The sequence below is a fragment of the Corvus moneduloides genome, chromosome Z (assembly GCF_009650955.1).
Source record: "Corvus moneduloides isolate bCorMon1 chromosome Z, bCorMon1.pri, whole genome shotgun sequence".
In the NCBI taxonomy this organism is placed as follows: domain Eukaryota; kingdom Metazoa; phylum Chordata; class Aves; order Passeriformes; family Corvidae; genus Corvus; species Corvus moneduloides.
In genome coordinates, this window is record NC_045511.1 from 53954453 (window position 1) to 53980245 (window position 25793).

Consider the following 25793-nt stretch of genomic DNA (forward strand, 5'->3'; position numbering starts at 1 on the left):
GGTCTTTGACCCAGATTATCAGCTGCTCTCTGGTGAAATGTTGAATCCAATATAAAATACATTTGGAGGTACAGTATAGAAAAAGGTGTTGACAAAAATCCATACAGAGAAGTGCAGGTTGATTAAAAAAAGCTAGATTTAATGGGTTCTGAAGATCTTGGTATGATCTCATTGCACTTGCTTCTGCAAAGTCATTTATAGTCCCTGCTGCTGAGTATGATAATAATAGCTGGTGATTTGCTTGGTTCTGCTTAATGGCTTTCCTTTTCAGTATGTATAATGTCATTGGATTACAGGAGACATGCCAGAAGCTTTTCAACATTAGGCTGTTGTGGGACCTTTTTTATCTAATAGAAGAACTCCAAGTATGGCGTGTGGAAAATAAATCAGGGTAGTGTGAATTTAACTGGGGGAGGGAAAAGGATGTGGCAGGTTTTTTAAAGCAGCTGCAAAGAATACTCCAGTTTTATGTTTTAATGGAGATTTATACAAAGGTACTAGCAGGAGACAAGTGTCTGTCAGCAGGAAAATAGGTCTCCGTGTTTAATTGCCAGTGGGTAACTACTGTCAAAGTAACAAATGATGCTTCTAGAGAGTATTGGAAGTGACCAGGTTTAGCAAGTCACTATAGTGCAGTTTGGATCTTTTAAGCAAGTTGACGTGTAATGTTGAATATTTCGTATCTGGGGTTTATGGGTTAGGTGATCTTTTAGGGAAGCTGTCTAGCAGGAATTAAGATACATTTCAGGCTGCCATTAAAACACTAGCAGTAAAATCTTAAATTCTCAGGTCATTCTTTGTTTTTTTCTACAGGTACTTATAGAAAATGCCAAAGCTAATGGAGATGTTAGAGCTCTGGAACTAAATGAGAAATTGTCAGCAAGTGCATAGAATGGACTGTCTCAAGCAAAATACTCTTCCATTCATCCAATTTAATTAGTTCTCCTTCCAGAAGCATATATAGTTTGGGCTGTTTTGTTTGTTATGTCTGATTTTTTTTTTTTTTTTTCTGTTTCATCAACTGCAGCTTTGTCTTTAGTTTTGCTTTTTCTTGAACAAAAGTAGGTTACTTTAATGTTGAGATAAACACATAAAATCACTTTTATTTTGAAAAGAAAACCCTGAAATTTGCTTTTGTTTGCTTCCCCACTTAAACTTCGTCGCTATTCACAATAGAGTCTTTCCCCCTAGGACACACACAGAAGTACAATATTAACTCCACTGCCAGCAATGCCAGGTTTTCTTGCCACAGAATCTTAAGAGCGAAGTAGCAGCCAACTTCTGTCATCTCTTGGTAACTCAGCTGCTGATTGCTTAATTGGATGAATCATGACAGTGGTTCTTAAGACATGTTGTTACTTTGCTTTTATGTACATGAAAATAAAAAATAAAACAATGACTCCAACCTGTAAAAGTTACCATGAGGATGTTCACTCTCTTGACAAGAGTCATGATAGCTGTCCATTTTCTCATTTAAAGCTTCTTAAAATTTCTGTCCAGCAAAGTCTTACAATGGCTTATATGATCCCATATTATAGGGAGCAAAGGGCACTTCAAAGGCAGGCACTGGTACTGTATTGAACAACAGGTACTTGCTTTTGGAGCCAGTCGTTCTTGGGCTTACAGAAAACAGGATGCTGAGCTGGGGTGCAAGTCACACACTGTGATCTCTGGAGAGCATGCCACTGTCATTTTAACAGGAAACCTCAGCTCAGTAGGCTGGGGCTTCTAGTCTGCAGAAGTATGATGAAACCTCTGAATAGCAAGAATCTCTGCTTATTTTCCATGCTTTCATTCTCTCACCTTCCTTAAAAAGACTTTCTGTAAATTTAGATTGATTCTATTTCCCTTCACAGCCTGCTCTCAAATAGCCTTGAACTATCAGTAACTGCAAATCTTAAATGGAAATGCTGCAAAAGCCAGACTTGTGATTCTCAAGAGTAACTGTAACTTTTTTTAGCTTCCTGCTATCAAAAACCTGGAAAAAATTCTTGCAGCCTATGGTTTGTATCCTTGGCATATGGTCTTGATATGTGTGCCACCCACTCTAGTGGTGGAAAAGCTGTCATCACCAGCCTGCTGGCAGCACAGTAAGCAACTGCTTCTCCCTGTTAATCCCTCTGTGTGAGGGTTAGCCTAGACTTTGCTAGTTCTGAGCCCTAAATACCTTCCAACATCTAGGAGAACCAACAGATGACAACAACCCAGAGCAGTAGTATGGTGTTTTTTCTCTGCAGAAGACCATGAACTTACTTTTACTGTGAACAGTGATGAACTCCTTGAATAAGATAATTATACAGCCCAAAGTTGTATTACATACACTGTAGGAAAAAAACTCCACAAATTTCTGCCACCTACTCAGTGAAAAGTGCTCGGGGAAGATGAGTTTAAATTTAAGCTGCTTAACATTCAACAACGTGAGGTAAAGTCTTGCTCTCCTTATTTTTAACAATGTATAGCCTCTACAAAATTAGCACCTTGTAGCAAGTGTGCTGTAACAGTGGCAAAACTTGTAAATTCATGCAGGTTGAGGCAACTGTGTATTTTATGCTAATATAGAGCTCAGCAAAATAGTGTACAAAGGCACATAAGAATCACTGATTTGGGGAATTGAGACTTGTTTATGGATTTCACTGGCTAGGAAGTCATACCTTTGGCTGCCCTTGCTATAAAGGGGAGAACAAAACATTCTCCAACTATATTATGTTGGCTTATGCTGAAGGCAGAATGGAATGAGATCTAACGAATTGAACGTAGAACTTTCCACGGCTTCAAATACAAAGGATTTTATACACTTCTTACATTTCTTTTTATACAAACATGAGAAAAAAAGCTTGCTTCTGAGAATTTTACTGAGTTTTTTGGGTTGTCCATGTTCATCTCCTCTGTTTCTTGAGATTTCCTGCATTTGATTTATACTCAACTTCTGAGCTCTCAGAATGGTATCACGTATAGAGTGGGCAATTGCATTAACGTTGTCTTCCTAACCTTGGAGTTCAATGACAACACTTTCTCTCCAATGTTTTTGTTTGATACCTTTTGTATTTAACTTTATGTGCAGAGGAGCTCAGAAATGGCTGCACGTTGTTGAGATTTCAGTGTTGTGGCTTTCCTGCTTCTTCTAGGAAATGCAACAAACACAGACTTGGCCTGAAAGCAGGTGTGAAGCTGGGAGTCTTTCCCATGCAGTTTATCTGTAAGGAGCCTAGCCACAAACAAAATGCAGAAAGGTCACCTGGAATTTTTGTTGTCTTGTACAAGATTGTACAAGTGAGTGATTTCTAGGACTTTCTACACCATGGAGAAAGTTTGAAAGTATCAAAGTTTTGTCTGCGGGAGAAACAAGTTTAATTGTTGAAGTGATACTCCCTACTATCTGCATCAATTTGCTTTCAGCTGTCATGCTGTGCAGGTCTGACTTCTCAGAGTGGGCATCTGCAACCCATGTCTTGAGAAATCTGATTTTTTGTAGAGCAAGAAGCATAAGAGATTTGAGATACAGATCATTAGAGGAGAGTTATTCAAGTCCCCTTGAATTTTGTTCTCTGGGCAAGAGATGATACTGGACTTCTCAAAACATGTACTGTAAAAAATGAGGGGTTTATTGTATTGTGTCTACCTTTCTTATGTCTCCCTGCCAAAGAACTCTATTAGCTTTTATTAGGAGATTATACTGCTGTGTTTCCTTTGTCCTGCTCCCAGAGTTTTTCTCCTTATTTCCAGACTCTTTTTCTTGTGTTTTGAAGCAAAAAAAAAAGCGACAATGTCAGTTACATTTTTGAGTGTTCTGTTGCAAAACACCACTAACTTTTATTCAGTCAAACAGAGAAGATGAGAATAAAACTTTCTAATAATGCATCTACTAATAATAATCTGGCATTTTGTCACCTGTACAAAGTTTATTGACTATTTTTAATAATCCAGTAACTCAATAGATCCAAATCATGCAGCAGTAGATACTCCATTACCAGCTTTGATAAGGCTGTGTGAAGCTGTAGGAATTTACTAGGCCTGATTTCAATATTTTCACCAATCTAAAATAAGTGTAGCTTATGCCAGGACACAATAACAGAGTACTTGCTGTCCTAAAGTCCTTTAAATAATATGAAGACTTCTGTATGAAATCTGCTTGATAAATTTTAAGGCAATCCTAAAAGTGTAACTTTTCTTCTGTAGCAAAGCATTTTGTTGTAAAATGAAACATGAAAACAGCTGTTGGTGTTCCAGAGCTGTAGGTTTTGTGGCTGCACAGTGTCATATGTAACAATAACATCCTTCAGGGACAGGGGAGAAGAAAGTCAGCTGTTTCTTCAGGTTACTTTTTTTAACCCCATGCTAGTTCTCACTAGAGGGAGCGCCTGCAAGACTTGACAAGGCTTGCTCTTGGTGATCGCTCTTCTAGGAGATCACTTGGATAGCAATTTTTATATGTCTTTATGAATTTTCTTTTTTTTAAGGTTCATCTTTGTGTTCTGTATTTGTTTGAGCAGCTCCAGAGATTCGTGAATAGACTGAAATCCTGTAAAAGAATAGGAACAATTAATTAAATAGTGGTTACTTTCAACACATTAAAAGATGATTCTTTGTCTCTGTGAAGGTTTCTGACCCATGTTTAATACAGAGCACATTAAATCCAATATATCCCATTATTTTACTGAATAGCATGGAAATGCAATAGCCGCTTGGATTGCAAGCTCCTTGTTATTAGGAGCTGTCTTCCAATACACAGGACAATACAGTGATTACATGATTACAGCCAGGATTGACCTCCAGCATGTGATGTGGCAGAAAGAAAACCCTGTCTGTTTTTAAAGAAAGGGGGGTTGTTTGCTTTTAAAACTATTTTTTTTAATTGAGCATTGGGAGTTTTTCTTTGCACTGTTTTCTTCAAGACCAGAGTCAAAACCTCTGTATTTTCCATCAGGTGCTGATACTGGTGCTCTGCAGTTTGCCTACCAGATCACAAAGATAGTGCTGTGGATTTCCCGGAGTTGTAGTGTCTGTAAATAGACTTACCCCTCATCTGGGATGGACACTGTGTTGTTGTGCACTTCTGGGAGAATGGGAGCTCAGCTTCACCAGCTGTTTGTGCTGTGTATAAGTGTATAAAAAGGGAGAGATAGTACTGTGCAGACACAGCTTTTTTCCAAAATAGAGCTACAGAGCACCTGAGGCACCTTTTTTGAAGCACTGTACAGTCAAATACTGACAATAAAGACTGGAGAATTGTAGAATTGCAAGCTGCTGTTACCTTGCTGATTACAATAACTTTCAAATTACGGTGTAATAGCTCTTTGTGTTTGTTCAGCAACTCACTTAGGTGTTAACTTCTCAGGAACTAAGAACTAAGCAGCTTTCTATTTTTTTCTTAAAGTGTTTATTGTAACATGGCTGCCAGTGACATGTCTTTCTTTCTGGAACAATTGTTTCATATGGATTCATTTTGTCACTGCTGCAGTCTAGTTAGTGTTCAACTGAATTGCTTCATAGTGCTTAGAATTTTACAAATTCCAGACACGTCTCTGATTTCCAAGATGCCAATCTGTGCTGAAACACAAACAGCTGCTGAGACAGTGGAGAGGCTGCCTCTGTCCCCTTCACGCTGCTCTGCACCTCGTCAGCAGCCTCCTTTCCCCCTGTTGCAGGGTCAGCCCTGCCAGAGGACTGTCAAGGGAAATCAGTCCTTGGACTTGAGTTTGAAGACAAGCACGGCCAAAGTTTGGTATAAACAGATCTCTTCTGTCCTTATTTTCCACAGGCTTATTTTCAACTTCTTTGAAGTAAAGAACTCTCTCAGCACCAAAATCTATTATTCTGAAATTTCTTAGCCATGACTTTCTTTGAGAGCTATCTTGTACTCACTCAGGTCTTGTAGACAGCTAAGACTTGTCCTGTCAAGCTTCACAAAGGCTTTAACAGAGAGCTTGGTTTACTACAGCCTTGGGGCAGGGCTTATGGGTGCCTTGCAGATGATGAAGGAATTGGAGTTGAAGTAAAGAGCTGGAGTACTTGATCAGTGCAGACAACCTGGAAGATGAGAACCAGATGCTTAGGCTTCAGTTGAGAACATGTAACGTGAAATACTTGCACAGTGATTTTTAGGCATCTGTTCCTTTGGAGCGAGGACTGAGTGATTTTTTTAGATAACCTGCTACATCCACTGTGTTTCCACGATCAGCTGCAGATGGGAGGGTATTATAATAGATTAGGTTTGAGTCACACAGAACAGATTACAGTGAATGAAATCTTCTTTGTGAAGACCATGTACGTAGTGACTCTGGAGAAAGTCTTTGTAATTGCTGTGAACATCGAGAATCATCTGGTGAAACAGCTCACGATTTGTGAGATATATCACTATGACTGTCCCCATAAGAAGCAGCTGCCAGGTATCAGCAATACCATCTGACTGTTTCCCTCTTCATTTACACAATGCATGCTCTGTGTTGGGTAGCTGCAACTTACCCAGTTGCCTCTTTCTCCAGCTACTGTTGGTGGAGAATAGGGAGTAAAGCATTGAAATCATGCAAAACCATCAAACATGATCACAGCAGCAGGATCTATGCAAGAAGGAATGACTGCTGTCTCCATATGAAAGTAATGGGTGCTCTAAAAAATCTGGAAAACAGATCGTGAAGCTGCCTTTATATGGAAGACCATTACCTTGAAACTCTTGTGCAAAAGTCATGCTGGCTGTTTGCAAAGACAGGTGGGCTAAACCAATACACCTTTGTGTCTGTGGTTTGTGAGAGTGAGTAATTTTATTATCTTTTTGTCTTTGTTGGAAAGTGGTTTCTGCAGCAGCAGGTTACTGTAGAAATACCTTTTTAGAATAAATTGAGTGAAATCCCATTCTCACATGATCTCTATTCACTTTGCACTTCCTCAAACTCTTCCCAGATCTGTCTTTTAAATCTGGCAATTCTTGAATACAGGTTTTTAAATCACTTTTCATCTGATTCAACTGCTTTTCATATTTCTGTGGTTTATCCATTTGTTCTAGTTTTAGTGAAAGAATTAGAGGCTTTTCTTCTGCTCTTTTTGCTGCTCTTTCCTTTAAATACATAGTACATTAACCTGTCTCCTGCTACCCATATGTTCAGTTGGTCTTGGTTTCTAATCCCATGTGTGGCAGCACTGCATAAAACACAAGGAGAGGTCTGGTATCCCACAGAACATGTGAATCCTCTCTTCCACAATGAACCAAATAAAGTGGGAAATTTATTTTCCTGGCTGGACCAGGATAAAGATGCTTTTAAATTTTTTTTTTTTTTTAATTTATTTAAATCCAGTGATTGGATCTCACACTGTGCAGTGTGAGACTCTGAACACAAACAACCCTTTTCAAGTTGCTTTCATGGGCCTATCTCAAGCCCAAGCGTTCCAACCAAAAAAGTGCAATGCAGTGGTGTAAACCCAGCTCAGATGCTGGCATGAATAAATGAGGCTGAGCCCTGTAAGAGTTAGCTGCCTAACTGCAGGACAGCAAGCCAATACAGCTCTTGGAGGCAATTCCCCCTTGATGGTATGGTCAAACCTCAGCTGCCCATCTGCCCACCTTTTGGTCTTCATGTTGCACTGAGTCCTCTGGTCAACTCCAAATCAGTCAATATGGTCAAAATCCTCTGACCTTCTTTAGACCTTGCAACACAAGGGAGTCCTGTGGCTCTGCCTCCCAGGGAAGGTGTTTGCAAACCTGGCAGAATTGTGGTGTTGGAACGCACTCTGAGTTTACAAACACTGCTGTGTGGTGCAGGTGGCTGACGGAGTGAGTCATTTCCGTGAATAACTGAGCTGCTGCCCTGTGCTTCCAGGATGGCTCCTCCACAGTGGATGGAGCCTGCCAGCTCCATCGTTCCTTGGGATGGCATGTCTTCTCAGACTAATGTGCAAAGCAGCGTTGCTGAAGACAGCTGCCAGAGCAGAATCTGCTGAGCAGAGCTGCCCTCCTGGTGCAGGCTGAAGCTCATCACCTGCATTTCTCCAGCACCCATGCTGAGAATTCCGTTAGCTCCCAGGGACTGAGCTGTGCTTCCACTGAAACAACATGCAAAGGAGCACCATGCACGCCTCTGTGTACATGTATGTGTGCGCAGAAAAACAAATGCATTCCTTATTCAACTTATTTAAGAGGGCTCAGGAAGATTTAACCCTTGTTAATGCTTGTTAATTTTTTTGTCACAGCAGTCTGTCTTAGGGGAGAGTAACCACATTTATTGGTGTGTTTTCTGCAAAATAATCACAAAATCTGTTAGTGGAGGAAGGAAATTCAAATGATAGCTTTGAGATACCAGCTGAGAAGTCAGAAGTGTTTTTAATATCTTCCTGGCTGCACTAAGTGTTGGTTGCATTGAGTACAAGAGATTATCATCAGACAGAATAAATGGAGATTGAAGTCCAGGAGCGTAATAGTTCTAAGCAATTTCTGAATCTGTTTTGATCTGCAGCCTTCATCCTGATGCGAAGATACGGTGATCATGTTTTAGTTGCTTTTGAACTCTGAAGTGGAATTAACTCTACATGGCAAAGGAAGAGAAGCTTTAAAAGCTGTGAAGGAATTAATTAAAAGGCTTGGCCCTGTGCCAAGCACTAACTGCTGCTGTGGAACAGAAACATGCCATGTTGTTACTGACCACACGATGGTGAGGGTTTATTTAAGTTTAAAGCATGGCACAGACAACCCCTTCCTTTTCTGAGCTTGTCAGTGAATGATACTGGATGGTGTCCCATGATGGCACCAGTGCTCACCTTGGGACAGGGAAACACCATGGGGTTACACAGACATAAAGTGGTGCCATAATCCAGGATGACTTCATTTCCCAGGAGGTCCAAAGCTCTGTGGGATCTCTGTCTTTTGAAACAAAAATCACTTGGATGAGGCTCAAGCCCTGATTTTGCTGTTGGCCCTGCTTGAGCAAGGGGTTGAACCTTATCTTGCAGATTTCCCTCCCAAAATTAATCTCTGATTATACTCTGATTATAACTCACCATTTTGCTGGCTGTGTCATAAGGCACCTGGTTTTGTGTTGGATCTCAGTTTTTGTGTGTGTGATTTGGTACCTCCTGGGATCAGGGTGACACGAGTGTTGCGTCTCACTCCTGCTCCTGGCATGACTAGAGGTCATGCCAGTGTAGTGGGATGTCATCCTGGAAAGTCTTACCAGTCTTTCCTTCACCAAGTTAAGCAGCCAGTGCCTGTCATTTTGATTTTCCTCAGACCATATCACCTGTGCTTCTGTACACATCTGGTGAGTGAGTAGCTGATCCCTGAAGTCATTTAGAATACTTGTCAACCTAAAATTATGACTACATCTTAAGTCAGTGTTATGGAGTAGTCTTGAGTCACTTGAGTAAATTGTTTAAATTACTCCAAATCTCCTCAATAGCTTCCCAGTAACCCCTAAATTCAATTTTTTCATCAGTCCTTATCTTGGAGGTTGTACCTACAAGCCAAATACTATTTCTGCAATGCATCTACTTTAGGAAAATATCTGAGGAGTGAAAAATGTTAATTTTGCATTTGAATTAACTCTGTTTGAAGAAACTACACCATCCCATTTAACACAGACAGAATTGCTGGGCATCAGCGAGTGCAAATATCTTGCAGTTTGAAAAATTAGGTTTGTAAGGATAAAAATCGCTTGGGCTTAAAACAAAAAGAGAATGCCGGGTTGCCTTTAAGGCAGTAGTTGGACAGACATGTGGAAGCCCACACAAAGGTATTAAAGCAGGCAGCACACAAAGAAGACAAGCCAATGTGCTAGTTTAAAAACATTCCAGTTTTTGGTGGGTGGGAACAAGCTGCTCGAAGTTTCTACGATGTCCGGCAGAGAGCCAGTCGCTGAAGGCTCTGACAATGGGCAGGTTACTAGCCCAATTAGAAAAGTTGGTAACGCCTCTGTGATGACATATTTAAGAAGGGAAAAACTGCAGGTAACTCTCTTTACTTCTCCCCAGGGGTGGTGAGGTGGCTGCCAGGGCCCATCCCAACCGGGGCCTTCCCGAGGCTGGGGCCCTCTTGAGGCCAGGACCACACAGGCAGGGCCACCTGTGCGGTGCCGGCAGGGACCATGTGGCCAGTGATGAAAATACAGCGAACAATTCCCTGACATGGAGCACAGACAAGATTAACCTTTTCAGTGCAGCGAAAGTCTATAAGAACTTTTCAACTGATAGAACTTGAGAACAATAATACCTACAGACAACAATTTTGTTCCGAGTCAGAGAAAAGGGAAAAGTGAGAACATGTGAGGAGAAGACCATGGCGGCACTAAGGTAGGTGCGAAGGAAAGAGGGGGAGGAAGTGCTTCAGGTGTCAGAGCTGAGATTCTTCTGCAAGCCGTGGGGAGGACTATAATACAACAAACTATTTCCCTGTAATTCATGAGGTGCATGGGGGAATGCAGAGATCCACTCACAGCCCATGAGAAAGAGTGCCCACGCTAGAGTGAGTGGATGCTGAAAAGCTGTAATCTAGTGAGAAACTCAAACAGAGAGAGAGGACCCTTGCTTCCAGAGATAGAGAACCCTTGCTTCCAAACTAGAGCAACTTATTCTTAAAAGACTAAATCCCATGAACTAAAATGACCCGTGCTGGGCAGCTGTGGGAAGACTGCTTGGCCCATGGGAGGGACTCACGTTACAGCAGGTTGGGCAGGCTGCTGTTTGTGAAAATTAGAGCTACATTAGAGAAATTCACAGAGAACTGTATCCCGCGGGAAGGACCCCATGGCACAACAGAAGAACTCCTTTCCCTGAATGAACTGAAGAAAGATTCTTAGAAAGTGAAAGACTGACCAAAACCCCATGTTTTGTCTCCTTGCGCTGCTGGTGGGAAAGAAGGAGGGGCTGGGAAGGAAAGGTGTTCGAAAGATTTATTTTAGTTCTCATTACCCTTTTTACTTTTAATTCTGTTAATACATTTTCTTTATACTGTTTAAGTTTTGAACCTGTTTTGCCTTAAAGTGTTTTTCCCCTAATCCTTATCTCAGCTCATGAAGTTTTTCTGTTAATTTCCCTTCCTCTGCTCAGCTATAGCAGAGGAAAATAAGTGGATTGTTTTTTGTGGGTTGCCTGGCAATTAGACAGCATCTAACCCTGACAGCAAGTATCACAAAAATTTTAATGTCATTGTGTTAATTTCTAACACATGCCTTGAGGAGAAACGGAGAACTGGGGAAGTAATTGACTTTTCATAAAGTTATTTAGCAAATACTGAAAATGATAGCTATGAATGATGCCAGCAGTTGCCTCATGAGGTTACAGGGCCTCCATGGTTCAGATCAAAAGAGCACAATGGTCTCTAGGATGCAGATCCTGCCAACCTCAGCCGAGGTGCTGAGGAGGATGAAAGCGGCTGGGGTCAATCTTGAGGGACACACTTGACAATGACAAAATGATTATGATTTATAATGCAATTATAAATATTAATAACATTAATACTTTATATTCTAGCGTGAATGATTTCTTATTAATAATACAACAGTTCCATTTTAATTTTATTTTGAACTTTCACCCATTAGTATCCCTCCTCCACAGAGCTTACAAAAATATATGTAGCAGGAGTGAGGCCACAGATACAGATAGTTTGCCACACTCTTTGGCCCAGCAAAGATTTGAAATATTAATAAAGAGATGCTTGTGGATATTTAATAGGAGCATACTCCAGTAGTACTACAGTGAATTTCCATATGTGAAAATAGATCTATTGGCAGTTGAAATTACTTCAAGCAGTGGAATGCAGCTATTCTAACCTAACTGACCCAAAGAAATAAGAGATAAGCATCCACTCTTATGTGAATGGTCAGATTTCTGAGCAAGGCTCAATTCCCATGAAATCCTGCAGTATGTTTAAAATTCATCTGGATTTCAGTAACAGTATCAGCTTGTACATTTACAGCACAGCTGCAGACTGCAGTCAAAGAGGACTGGGCTTTAAAAATTACTTTGATTTGTCAAGTTTTATGCAGAAAATTCAGTCTGTTCCAGAAGTTAAATTTTATTTCAGTTCTATAAAAAGAGCACATAAATCTGGTAGACTTCTAAAGCAGCAATGTAAAAGGAGACAGACATTCCCCAAAGGACATTGATTTTAAGTAGATTTTATATTAACTGGAAAAAATCTCAATATTTAGTAAACAAATATTTTGTATTTTATTTTAAATATGCAATGCTAACACATCTTAGTATCTAGAAAGCCTCCTTTCTTCAAGATCCTATTTCTGGTCACAATTTTAGTAGGGTCTCATTAGCTCAGCTTTTACTTCAATTCAGTTTTCCAGTTTCTTTTCTGACATTGTTCTGGTTTTATCTTTCCTCTTACATTGGTTACATTTCTTGTCCCTTTCACATCATCTTGACCTCTATGATTTACTGCTCTCTGACTTCCTGTTTCTCCTTCTCTTTTCCCAGCTTTAATTTATTGACTACTTTAGCCCATTATTTCCTCATTCACCTGTATTCATTTTCCTTTCTCTTGATGAGAATTTTTTTCTGTTAAGGTCCCAGCCTATTTTCACTGCTGAATAGAATCCGATTTAAATCTTACTTAAAATAAGTCTTTACTGAATTGCTTTATCATTTTAAGGGATGGAACTATTGCCTTTGAAATACTGTTAGTGAAGGATCATTATAATTAGATTTTAATTTTTTTGCACTAACTCTGCTATTCAGTGCTTAGCTGTTTTGCATTGTTCTGAATATGGGTGCCAGATACTTTTGTTTATTGCATCCTTCCCTGGAGCTCCCTCCTCTCTGAACCTTATCAAGATTAATGTCCCACCCCAAAGGTACTTCTGAACCTGTAATAGCAAAAACACACTAGGTAAGTGATAAACCACAAAACTGTGGGCACATGAGCTTGTGCAGCCATTCTGACTAAGGTGTGCCCACAGTTAATTGATTTATATCTTTCTTCTTACAGGTGGCATTTAGTGCCTCACTTTGTCAATTAACTTGTGAGACAATACACTTTCATTTTGTGTTTTCATTATTTTATGGCATAGACCTTCATTAACTTTCTCTTAGTGTTTAGAATGGATGTTGATTAACGGGTTTGTTCTGCTGTTTCATGGCAGCCTGTCCACCACATTAAAGCAGTCAGAGTGAATTACCATAATGAAAAACCCTCCATCACCTAGCTGACAGCCTAAATAGACCAGCTTTTTGTCATCCCTTGATGATGTATAGACACTGCGGTACACCTCTGGAGTGCATAGATCAAGGAAATGCAAGTTAGCTGCCGATAAGAGAGGCAAAGGCCAGAACTTTGATCAAAAGGAGCTATTGATTTGAAAAACAAGGGGACCAGGGCTCACTGCTCCCCTAGGAAACCCAAGGCATGAGTTGCAAGACTCCACAATCAGGACACAGCGTAAGAAAGAAGGGGATTAATTGAGCAGACATAGCCTCAGTTACAAGAGAAAGAACCTGAATATTCTGTACAGGGAATGCTTAAAAATAGAGGGTTTGAAGGTAGGATATTGAAGAGCCCGAGAACCAGTTTTTCGTATGGGGTTAATGCAATACACCCACATTACTGTGTAGCTGGAGGGGTGAGAGCCCTGCCTGAACCCACAGATGTGGTAAGCTTTGCAAAGACCCTCAAGTGTTTTTAAAGTGTCTCAAGACTTGATGCACCTCAAGTCTTTGTGCCTTCTCAGGTCTCATTTTCCCTTCACATAACATCATTATTGTGTGAAAAGTGGTTAAATGCATTATTGTTGTTTGGCAGATTGAATGAGGAGGAGAATGGGGACACTTGGGACTTGCATAAATGTAACTGTAATTTGTTATTTACCAGAGGACACATTCCACAGCTTACAGTGAGATCATGATTTTCCACTTATAGAAAATGGAGTCTGAGGAACATGCAAGCAGCAGTGCAGATGGACTGAGAATTGTACAGAAAGTGCAAGCTTGGAATATAGATTTAAAAGTATACAGAAATAAAAGCCTCTGATGCTTATATCAAAACACTTCATTAGAGATGGAAGTATAGCTACCTGCTATATATATATTTCAAACAGCTTTATCATCCTAAGTCATTGTACAAACACTGTGTATTGGACTCCTGTACTTCTCAAAGTATTGCATTTTATGAAGGGTTGAACAACCTCACAGGTGCACACCAGGGCTTTTGATTGCATAGTATTATGTTGGACCTTTTCCCTGAGCAACAGAAATGTCCATGAGATAAACTAATACAGTTGTAACCATTTGTGGATTGCTTATTCATTTGTTCATTCATTTATTATTTTCTCAGTGTGTCTGAAAAAAATGAATAAGTATTTATCAGAAGTGTGGCTTTTTTTACAGTTTATTACCTAATTCTTGTTAGTGTAATACATATTCCCATGCCAAAAGAAATTCTTATTAAGAGGTAGAATGCAAATAAAATATGTATTTCATTCAGTGGGAATGCCAGCATAGCTAGGATGTTGAAGGCTGTTTTTTAAAAGATCACTGGTATTTGACACATAAATATTTACGTGGTGTAGAAATGTACTCAGAAGGTCTGAACATTAACAAAAAGCACCATAGCAGTCAGCAAGTATTCATCTATTTTTCAAGGAAAGAATAGACACAATTTGAATTAAGAACCAATCCACATTAATCCTTTGTACATGGCAGAACACAGGAGGATATATCATCTGCTGTGAGAGAGAGCAGTGACTCCATTTAAAGTTTATTTTATCCCAGATAGTATTGGATTAAGGTTGGGCTACAAATAAAGAGGAAAGCTGTCATCACAAGTTTGCATTTGGAAGGTTTCAACTAATTCAGTATGTGTAAATTACATAAACATGAGCATTTGTCTCCGATCACTCTGTACTCTTCTGAATGTACATAGCAATTTTAAATCCTGAAACTCGAGAACAGGAAAATGTGAAAAATTAATGATGTAGTGGCAGTCCTCTGTCAGTTCTGGCTTGCTTCTCAACCACAATGCTAGGGGCAGGTACACAGTTACAGCTTGGCATTTCCCAAGGGGAAATTCAGCAGCAAGAAAAACAAGAAAGCGCTGATGAATCCTGAATCACGTAAAACTACACTATGCCTTAGCTTAATGCCAATCATCCACATAAAACTGCATTATAATACTGCTGTTGAAATGCCAGTAAAATGGCAGGTCTGGCAGTGCAATTCCAGTAGCTTTTAATGGAGCTTTCCTTTAAAGTAGTTTTCCTTTTCCTCATTATTAAAAAAAAAAAAAAAAAGGGGCTAAGGACTTTGTTTCCAGCATCATAAGATGATTACTTTGGTGTCTTCATTGTAGATTTTCTAGCTTCAGTATTGTTCTGAGATCCCCCTTTTCAGATGTGGGAAACACTAACCAGTGCACCTAATATCTGGACAAGGAAGGAAGAGGAAGAGGGGGCCTCATAATGTTGTTGTGGCCCTTTATGAGTGCTCAGCCTCTTGTTTTTTCTGACTGTGGGTTGGTTTTTTTCTTCTTCATGCAAGTAGAAGTGGACTGGTCATTTTTCCACAATTACCCTGTTTTCCTGCTTTCCCCAATTGCTTTTCTTTCCTCTGCTGCAGGCAAATACGCCAGCACAGAAGATGGGACCAAGCTCCAGTGCAGATGATGAAGAGAAGCATCACACCTAGGAAAACACTGGGGAATGAGGTCTTGGCTTTGCTAAAAGCATGTTGTCTAGGGAGTGTGTCAACCTGAATTTAAAAACATCAGGAGACTCTTGCAGGATCACGTACTTTGTTCTAATGCAAATCAACCACAGTTAAAATGCCCCCACATCTTTCTCTGCCAACTTTGGATGTGTTGGCTTCAATTTCTCATCTTGGATTCCTGGGTCTCTGGGAAGTAGTCTGGAATCCTTTGGTACCCTACAATTTTTTTCCTTTCTCTCCTGGTAATTATACACAGAAACAAAGACATCTCTGGATGCATTTTTTTTCTATAAATTATGCAGAGATACTCAGCCAGCAATTTTTCTTATCCCACCATCATATTCCTGGCTCTTCTTTATACCATATCATTTTCTTAATTTCAAAAAGGGGACGCTGGGCTTGGTACACTATTCTGGTACCAATCTCTGTGCCATACAAAGAGTGTATTTTAGCTCCCTGTTTCTCTGTGCTTCTCTTGCCCACAGCCATACTCCTGGCATTTCTGATGCTGCATCATGTAGAAGTTCATGCTAAGTCATTTACGTGCTGTATTCCCTAAACTTCTCATGGGAGACTCGGTCATGAAACATCCCCTGTTTGGAATCTAAAGCAATGTTTTTCCTCCGTCAGACTACCTTAACAACATTTCTGGTTATTCTTTATTATTGCCTCATCCTTACTTGACCTATTTTTGTGTTATCCTTAAATGTCAACTGCAGAGTTTTACATAAAAAGTGTGTAAGTGGCCTATGGAGGTAAAAACAAAACCAAAAACAAAACAACCCAAAAAAACCAACCAAACAAAAAAAACCAAACAAAAACCCAAAAACAAACAAAACCCAAAACCAAACAACAACACAAAAAACCCACAACAAACAAAAACAAAAAAGGCAAACCAAAACAAAACCAACCCCCCCCCAAAAAAAACCCAAAGAAATATGCTACTTCGAGAAGATTTCTTCTTTAATGATTGTTTTTCTGATATATCCGTTCAAACAACTGTTGATCTATGTACTCTCTTCCATAGCACAGTTCAACTTTGTAATCATAGTACTTGTGCTACAAAGTGCCCCATGGAAGTCCACACATGTTAAATACATGGAATTACTTGTACCAATGAAAACTTATAATCTCACCAAACGAATAACTCAAGTTTACTCAACCAGAACTACTTTCCAAAGAAAAAGTACAGATTTTATTGAAAAAACTGGAGAGGGTAAGTAGGAGGAAATAATTACTTCAGATGAAGTGTAGACAAGCTGGAAAAGAAAAAAGTCACCAAAATTTTAAATGTGTGATGAAGAATAACACAGGAAAAAATATAGTTATTTTTCCCTGGCTTGAGATTTTTTTCTAACATGGAGAGTGTGAAAGCTCATATCTGGGACTAAAATGGACATATAAAATGAGTGTGAAATACTCTGAATCGGCTCTGCATCAATGGGCTAGCAGAAATTAAAATGAGTGTCCTAGTTTAACCCAAAATGTTGTTGTATTCCATATTCACCCGTGCCCAAAAATTGGTACTTTCATGCCCAGCGGTGCACCCAGAAATGGAACTGCAAGACTGGGAGGTTTGCCAAGGTCCCTTTAGAAGGTCAAAGCACCGGAGAAAAGCTCTCTCCGCTTTGTTTTATATTTTTAATCTTTTATTCCTCTCTCGCATCTTGTACTGCCTCAAGGCAGGTTCCGCGAGTGCTTGCCTGCAGCTGCAGCCCCGCTGGGCCAGGTGGCTTCACTGCGGGCCGGGCTGCTCCAGGGCCGGGAGAGCAGGCACCGAGCCGTCCCAGCCGTGTGGCTGTGCCGTGCCTTGCCTGCCCTGCTGTCTCCGGCCACCAGGAAGGCGAAGTGCCTCCACGAGTTCCAGCCCGTGACCGACTACAGCCGCTGGAGCGTTCCAGGCTGCCTTTCCCAACGGAACTGCTGCCGTCCTACGGGATAAGCGGTGAAGGGGGGAGTAAGGCTGATTCCACCTTCCCTTTCTCTCCCCACACAAGGTTGCCCGTGGCAGCCACCCTGCCATTCTGGGTTTCCCTTTGTTCCTGAGGATTTTGTGAGATTTAGTGATTTGGTATCCTAGTAATTCTTTGCTTTTTTTCACTGTTGCTACTTTGCTTGTTAGTAAACTGTTATATTTTTTCCACTTATTTCTGCTCGTATTCATTTTCTCCTTATTTGTGGAAATGATGGCTTAAGAGGCCTCCTAGAAACAAAGACCAGACAGGAGTAAAGGATTAAAAGAGGTAGTTATTTGAAAGGCCTTCAAAGGTACACCCTGGGGACCCTGAAGCTATTCTCAAAAATGGAGCCCAAGATGGACCCCAGGTCACGAGTTCTTCACTCTTTTATAGGTTTGGTTCATTTGCATAGCAGGGTTAATTCTCCAATTAAAGCTTCAGTTTTCCCCTCAGCTTAGCCCCCCCACCCCCCCCCGACCCCCATTAGCAGCTCTTTGGTTTATAACTTTTTGCCTAGGACACTCTAAGTGTCCTTGGAAAGCAGGGCTGCAGAGGCTTTGTTATGTCTACCTAGCATGAGAGAGCAGAAATTAACAGGCTACAAGAAACCTCAGAGTCACACACCAAGCAGTACAGAATTTGAAAAATATAAAGGTTAAAACCTAAGGCATCAGAAAGGCATTGGTTGAAACTGAGGGGAGGTAACTCATTTTAGAGTGTCCACCTTTTAAAGTGTCTTAAACCAAGACAGCTTGTCACTCTTCCACATAGGTCTCCAGTGCTAGATGTATTTATGGTCAGATGTTGAACTGCCAAATTAGTTTCTGTAGCGTTCTCGTTTGCATCTCAAAATTAGCATTTCGAAATAGGATTCAATAAACCATTTATGGGAGCAGGTCATAAAATCACAGAATCACACAATGGGTTGGAAGGGACCTTAAAGATTATCTTATTCCACCCTCCCTGGGACGCCTTCCACTAGACCAGGCTGGTCAAAGCCCCATCCAGTCTGGCTTTGAACAAATGGGGCATCCACAACTTCTCTAAACAACCTGTTTCAGTGCCTTAGCTTGTTTTTGTTTCTTGGGGAAAGTAACTACATTTTTTCTCAGAAATCTATATCTGCGTAAATAATACATCCATTTTCTCTTTAAAAACATGCTTTAGGTTGAAAAGTGTGAAAAAAATTAAGAAGTGCAAAAATCGGGATATTAATTTTCTTCTCCCCATCAAACACCTGCAGTACAGTGCAGCCCTTAAAGAATAACCTACTATTTTGTCTCTGGGTGTTTCCTGGCGGGGGTCAAGAGCTAAGTGGAGAAGGCATTTGCACGAAGGGATGTCCTTAGCACACCCAGTTCTGTGCAGGGCAGGGTTTGGTTCCAGCCATAGCACGGACCTGCTGCCAAAAAGCTTTACAGATACGCCCAACCAGCCCTGAACGAGGATGCAGGCCAACATAAGCAGCTCTTCAACATCTTGTTCTACCCTTATCATTCAGCGTGTGGCCTGGTATCTGAATCATTGCAGTTTTAAAAGTCTGATCTAAAGATGGAAAGAGTAGGTTCTTCTGAAGTGACTCATCCTGATGGTATCTGAATAGGTCACAAATATTAACTTCAGGAAACCCTTGTGCAGTTTCTGTGACCTTTAACAGACACAGAGAGGAGCCAGGAAATTATTTTTAAAATCTGATTTTACTTGTCAGGCTGAAAGGAGAGGCCTGGGGCTGATATTTCAGTGTAATTCAGCACTACGCAACACTCATCTGCATGGCTCTTACCCCTTTTTAAATAAGTATTCTATTGTGTAAAAATAGAGTTTCTTTTATTGGCATTTTGGTTCAAATGTTCCCCACTGAGTGGATTTTATTTTTTAATAATATAGAAAAGGACAGATGTGAAGGAATATTTCAACTGTCCATGCCTAAATTTGCAAGAATTTTGCTGATGGGTTTGTTGGTCCCACAGGCTTGTACCATGACTGGAGCTGTGGGAGGGCACAGGGACAGTCCTGCTAGGTTTTGTCATAGTTGTGCCAGTCCTGCTTTTCCAGCAAAAGGAAACGGTTCAGCATCTACCAAAACTGGGGCACAGGTGAAGGAGAAAGCTGTATGTCTTGGGGTGACTTTATGACGTGTATCCCATACCGCTACCCCATGCCCAGAAATTAATTTTGTGCCTTTCTATGCCTTTAAACTGAGCCTGAGAGGGGGGAGGAAAAACTGAGCAAAACTTCTTCAAAGCAGTTTGCAGCTTGTTCAAGGTCACACACAGATAGAGATGGCTCTCTGCATTCAGCTGAGGCAGGAGAGCGACAGCGGAGGAAAGCACCTGGCTTGCTCATTTTCCAGCCAGTTTTTGGCTTTCTTTTTCTCTGAAGAGAGATGGAGAGTTGAACTTTTGTTTCCTGGGACTTTGGTTTTTTTTTCTTTTTTCCTCTGCTGGACTGTTTCAACATCAGAATACATCAGGAGGAATTTCCACCGAGGCCTTGGCCCTGGAGGTGGGCCCCACCACCCTGTCCCAGCTCCAAGGAGGGGGAGAGAGAGATCTACGGAAAGACTCTGAAATTTTCCCAGTTTTCTCTCTACAGTGAGAGGTTTCATTATTTAATATTTGTATCGTTTTTTTCCTGTGTGTTTGTTAAATAAATAGTTTTTATCTCTTTCACTTTTATTCGAGGAAGAAGTTTCTTTTCCCGAACCTGGTGTGGGAGGGGTGGCTGTAACCTGCCTTCTCTCAGAGGATATATTTCTAGATTTGGCCAAACCGGCACACTGTAATAACTCTGAAATAAAATGTAATTAAAAATATGTCCTTTATGCACCTATTCCTTGCCCACCTTGCACACAGTGTATGGATAACCAAAATATCGAGTATACTGGGCTTTCCCATTTCTGTGCTGCATCAGAAAATAATGTTCTCAAAGGAAGGGATGTACTGCACAACTCAAGTGTATTTCTGGCAGTGTGTTTAATACTGATGCAAGCCTGATGCCACAAGCCCATGAAGACAGAGGCACAGAATGGGACCACCAATCCCTTGCTGCCACAAGCAGTACAAGACACAGTCATTCATTAGGGTGGAAAGCAGCTGCCTTGTGTTTATTGAGGGAAATCAAAATTCTCCTTCTCCATCTTGTTCCCTGGACTCCTGGCAGCACACCTGGAGCTTGCCACCCCTGGGTAAAATGGAGCCATCCTGCTTATGGTTGATGGTCACTCTGAGCCTGTGTGCAGATTCTGAACTGAAACATGATTATCTTATGGGTGAACTGATGGCAGACACATCTCTCCTCTACCCCAAGACTTTTAGTAGAAATATTTTTCTCTTGCAGTTTGCAATCCTCTCCTGGCATGATGAAGGATGTCTTTATCAAAGGTCTGATCTTTAAGACCCTTTCCATGCACAATGATTCTATAATTTTCCACTTGACACTAATTCTTTTGATGTCCCTGGGACATTTCTCTGGCTCTGGCAGAGGAATGTGTTTAGTCAGGCTCAGTTTCATTCTTAGTGGCAACAAGCATGCCAGCATTTTCTCCAACAGAGTCTTTTTTGAAGGATATTCTTCCTGCTTTGGGGAAAATTGAGAGTATGAGTCAATCAGATTTCCTGATGGAACCTTTCTTTTTATTTTAATGCTTGATAAATTAACATTGCTCAACCACTCTGATTTGCTACATGCCAAAAGCAATTCTCCAAACCTCTACTAATTCTTTAAAGGCTTTGACATGTTCTCACTTCAGTTTTGTGTGCTGTCAGTGCTCTACCCTTATAAAATCCTCACAACCATAATACACTAAGCAAACACGCACCTGAGATTAGGACCTAGAGAAGTGTTATTTACAACCTAGGGAAAATATTACCTTTAGATGCTTACAGCATGTTTCTAGCAAAGCTGTACTGCAGATGCTTGATCTGGATAGTGTTAGGGGAACTGTTTAAAATAATAGTTTATATCTTAGGGTAATTTAAAATAATGTCTTAGGTTACAGTGTAAGATGTAACCAAAAGTATGTATTCCATCACCATCTGTTAAAACCACATGGGGCAATGTTCTTTATCTCTTCCATGACACATCCCTGATAACTCCCTCCGGGAGATAACTTCTGTTAATGGGCTATCAAGCCTCACTGCATGACTCACAGAATTACATCATCCCTTTGTGAGATGCTCCGCCCAGGGGGAGGAGCCAAGCATTCCTGCCTGGATATAATCTGGGGTTTGGAACAGCACACTCAGCCCTTACCAACTGGATTCCCGGAGGACAAGAGCTATATAACGACCACTGGACCTTCCGAGGAAGAGCAGACCCTTCTACAGGATCACCACTTTGACAGAGCCATATCTATCACTTCAGGAGGACTGCAGCCACCATTTAATGAGACTGCTACCACCACCCTGACCGACAGGGTGTCAGATTGTATTCTGACTCCGTCAGTTTAACCCAGTGTTTCTGTATTATTGCCTTTATCTTAATTTTCCTATTAAATTGTAGTTCTGATTTTGAATCTCTCACTGGTTGGTTTCAAACTAGTACAAATAAGTAAATGGTTTTATAGCATTGCTTACTACCATAGTATCAAAGTCTTGAAAATAAAATCAGTATGAAATTAGCCCAGACCCTAAGTTTAACTCAAATTAAATTCAGGTGAGCCATGATTGCATAGTTCTTGACATAAATGTGTAGGAGATCAATTATTTCTTGAAGTACAAGAAAACCAATTGTATGGTGAATCTAGTGGCATTTGCAAGACATTTGAGGCTTCAAAGACAAAAAAAAATCTCTGAAATTCTATTTCAGAATATTTTTGTATTTTGCATCTTTGCCTGAAACAGGTGTTGGTAAATGTCACATATAAATCTGACAGATAATAGCAAATAATCAAAAGTCTTCAGGCAGAAGAAGGGCAACCCATTATGCATCTCCAGTGCAAAACCATCTATCAGTTTCAATAAAAGGTGAGCCTGAACCTTCATTGCCATCTGTACTGAACTTTGAAGAGTTTCCACAATTTTTGATTGTGCAGAAGTTTGTATAGTTTAGAATATTTTCATAAGTAAAAGTAAGAAGTAAACCCTGACTTGAGTCTTATATATTTTACATTAGAAAGAAATACACTCACTCTTTATTTCCCTTGAACAAAATATCCTGCATTATCTCTATTTCCCTTGAGCTCAATCTCCACACTCCTACAAAACTGAAGGCAAATACAATCTAAGCCTTTAAATTAAAACACCACCAGAACTCATAAATCTGCTTTTTATTTCGTATCATTTTTTTTCCTTTACTTTCCCCAGCCCCCTCCCCTCTGTTTTCATAAGTAACTGCAAGTGCCACTATACAAGAACAAAATCAGAATCCAACAGCAATGTAGTGGCCATGGTGAGAACTTTGCTGCTTCAAGCCAATATTAGTGCTGGATGGATCATGGGCTAGAGCTGCACCACTAAAGCAAGGGAAATGCTCTTCCCTATAACTTCAGTGTCCTGGCTGAGCTTTTTAACAATGCCTGTGGTGTGGTTTTTCAGCAGCCACTCATCAGTCCCCCTGTGCTGATAACCTTTGCTTTCCTGGAGGTAGGAGACAATGTCATTTTTGATTTGGAAAGCCTGATGGAGGAGGAAAGCCGTGGTCCTCTCCTGACTGGATAATTGCTCTCCAGCAGGTGAGCTCTGTCTCCAAGGCAATGAGGAGGGTCTATCCTATGAAAACAAAAAACACCTGTGTCATGCTAGACATGGTCAGCATGGTCTCCTGTCTGCAGTGGGGCCAGTCTCATCCCAGCTGTCAAGGCTGACTGTTGTGCCAGGGGCTCTGATACTCCCCCACACTTCTTATGCATCTCTGCAATACCTCTAGTAACAGCAGCCTCTCCCTGGAGGGCTAATTTGGGCATTGGCTCCCTTAATGGTCTTGGAGATGTAAATGATATTTTGGTAGCAATTATGCAAAACCCATACAGCATAAGGATCTAGGCTGATGTTCAGAGGCAGAGGCTTTGAGGTACTTCTGTAATGTCATTATTGCAGTCCTCATTTTAAGCTCTTCCTGTGTCACTTCAAATAAAGGCAAAAATAAACACACTCAGTGACCAAGGTCAAAAACACCGTGGTGGATACAGTGATTACAGAACATCCCCAGGTTCCTGACTGAGTGTGGGCAAAAGGAGAGCTCATGCCAAGTACAGCAACTCCTGTGCTTGGCTTTCCTTTGTTTTATATACAGCAACCCACTGTAAAGAAGTCTGAAATCCTACAAGTTTTCTTACAACTACTGCCTCTGATTGTGCTGGCTAAAACACCTGCTGAGCCAGGGGCACAAATATGCTCAATGAAACAGACATAAATATAGAAGAGAGGAAGGATATGGCAAGGATCTGAAACTGGTAGCTAAGATTGAAACTCCATTTAGATCAGTATAACCTGGAATTTGAGGGAAAATGTAGTCACTATTTACTTTTTTTTTTTTTTTTAATTAAAGCCAGAGAGAGGTTTAATTACTGCAGCATGTTGTCCTGGAAACGAGGTTTGCTTTATGTCTTAGTTTAACCTAAAGTGTGTATATTTTATGCCCTCAATGTGAAGTACCCTTTGACCCTGCAGCTTACCTAAAATCTGTAGCTTAAAGGTAAGAAAAATACCCAGTTAGCCATTTGGGAATGAAATCATTGTTATTTTCTCTCAATCTCTGTTTTTACATTGCTGTAAATAAGAGATTTGATGTAAAGATAATTTAAGAAATAATAATAATAATTAAAAAAAGGTGGATGTCCTGGGTGCAGAAACAAGTGGTTGGAGTTTTCAGCGCTGTCTCTTCGATACCACCTGCATCACTGCTGAGGGGGCAGTTTCAGCAGAAAAAACAAAAAAGCGCGGCCAGAAACAGAAGGTTTGGCATTGTTCCTGGGCTTGCACGAGAGGGTGTGCGCGACCAGGGGTCAGGACCCTGTTACTGCTCAGCTCCAGGAGACAGCCCTGTTACACCTCAAATGCAGCCACCACTACCAGAACTGTCAGTGCAAGAGCCACCACAGCTGCTGCCACTGGAGAGCTGAAGTGGGCCTGAGTCCTGCCACGTGGCCTGAAGTCATCGTTTCAGCAGCACAACTCCTTGTTTAGACAAACTAGCTTTCAAAGTTCTGTTTTGTCCCTGCTTTCTGGGGTTTTTTCTGGGGGGGAAGGAGGCGTTGGTTTTGTTTTGGGTTTTTTCAGACTGGGGGTGGAATTTAAGATGCAAGAGCCTCCCTGATATATTGTCTTTGTTTTCCCACAGGGTGAGCATGCAAGAATGGTTGCCATTTTGCCTTTGTTTGGTGATCAAGTTGGGCACTGTCTTTCAGAAGCGTTTTTGTTTGTTCAGAGGTGAATACCCTTTTATGGAAAAAACACTCTCTCTTTTTGGACACTATTTTATTAATATTGATGGATTATTGCAACTTTTCAGTAAATTTTGATTCCAGTTTAGAATCTCTCCTAGTTTTCTGTTCCTCCACTCCATCATTGGAAGGGGCAGGCATAAAAAGGGACAGCTTGAGTGGGTTTACTTTTCGAGGAGGGTTTTAAACCAGCACAGTGAAGAAGAGAAAGTTCAGGTACCCTGTCCTATCAACACACGAAATGCTAAGACAATAGTTTAGTGACTGAAGTGCACCTAAGTTTACTCTGCAACAAATTTTATATCCATATGGGCTGTGATGATGTTTTGCAGCTGTCTTATGTCTGTGTTTATCAGGATCTGCCTTATGTTCTCCTGCACAATTAAAATTTGAAAATACACATGATCTTTGGCAGCTATGATGTACCAACAACATCCAAACACTTAATTTCAATCTCTTCTTGGTAAAACCTCTAAATATCAAAATGTGTGAGCTCTCTTCTATTGGTGGCAGCAGAAGTCACTGGTTGAAAATGAAGAGTGTAAGAGTAATTAAAATGACTATCTATTTTTCCCTTCGGTTTTGAAAAGCATCTTGTTTCTTAAAAACACAAGCAAACAAAGAACAACAACCACAACTAAACCCCCACCCCTAAAAAAAAAAAAAGATAGCGTTTCAGAGGAAAATAGTTGTGTGAGAATATAAGTTCAGTAAAGCTCACTGGTGTAAATCTTGCCCTCCATAGTAAATCTCAAGACCTGAGCTTGGATTCTGGCCATGGCACCTTGACATTGCTACACAGTCTCACCTGGCTTGTCCAT

The 25793-nt window shown here is 40.6% G+C and overlaps 2 protein-coding genes across 6 annotated transcripts in view; one reads left to right on the forward strand and one right to left on the reverse strand.

Moving 5' to 3' along the window:
• Nucleotides 1-4566, forward strand: part of TTC37 (tetratricopeptide repeat domain 37) — a 50890-nt gene extending 46324 nt beyond the window's left edge. For 4 of the 5 annotated variants that reach the window (XM_032096047.1, XM_032096046.1, XM_032096043.1 and 1 more), the window contains one exon: nucleotides 814-4566. In XM_032096047.1, coding sequence (XP_031951938.1) covers nucleotides 814-891 — 78 coding nt within the window. In that variant the 3' untranslated portion in view covers nucleotides 892-4566. The remainder of the gene's footprint in view (nucleotides 1-813) is intronic. The other variant, XM_032096045.1, reaches the window with a different exon arrangement.
• FAM81B (family with sequence similarity 81 member B) lies at nucleotides 4425-25793 on the reverse strand. The gene is given in 10 exon segments (XM_032097107.1): nucleotides 4425-4521; nucleotides 6859-6940; nucleotides 6943-7051; nucleotides 9159-9291; nucleotides 9945-10102; nucleotides 17334-17561; nucleotides 23075-23250; nucleotides 23253-23299; nucleotides 24205-24217; nucleotides 25781-25793. Coding segments are annotated over 10 exon segments (1056 nt in total).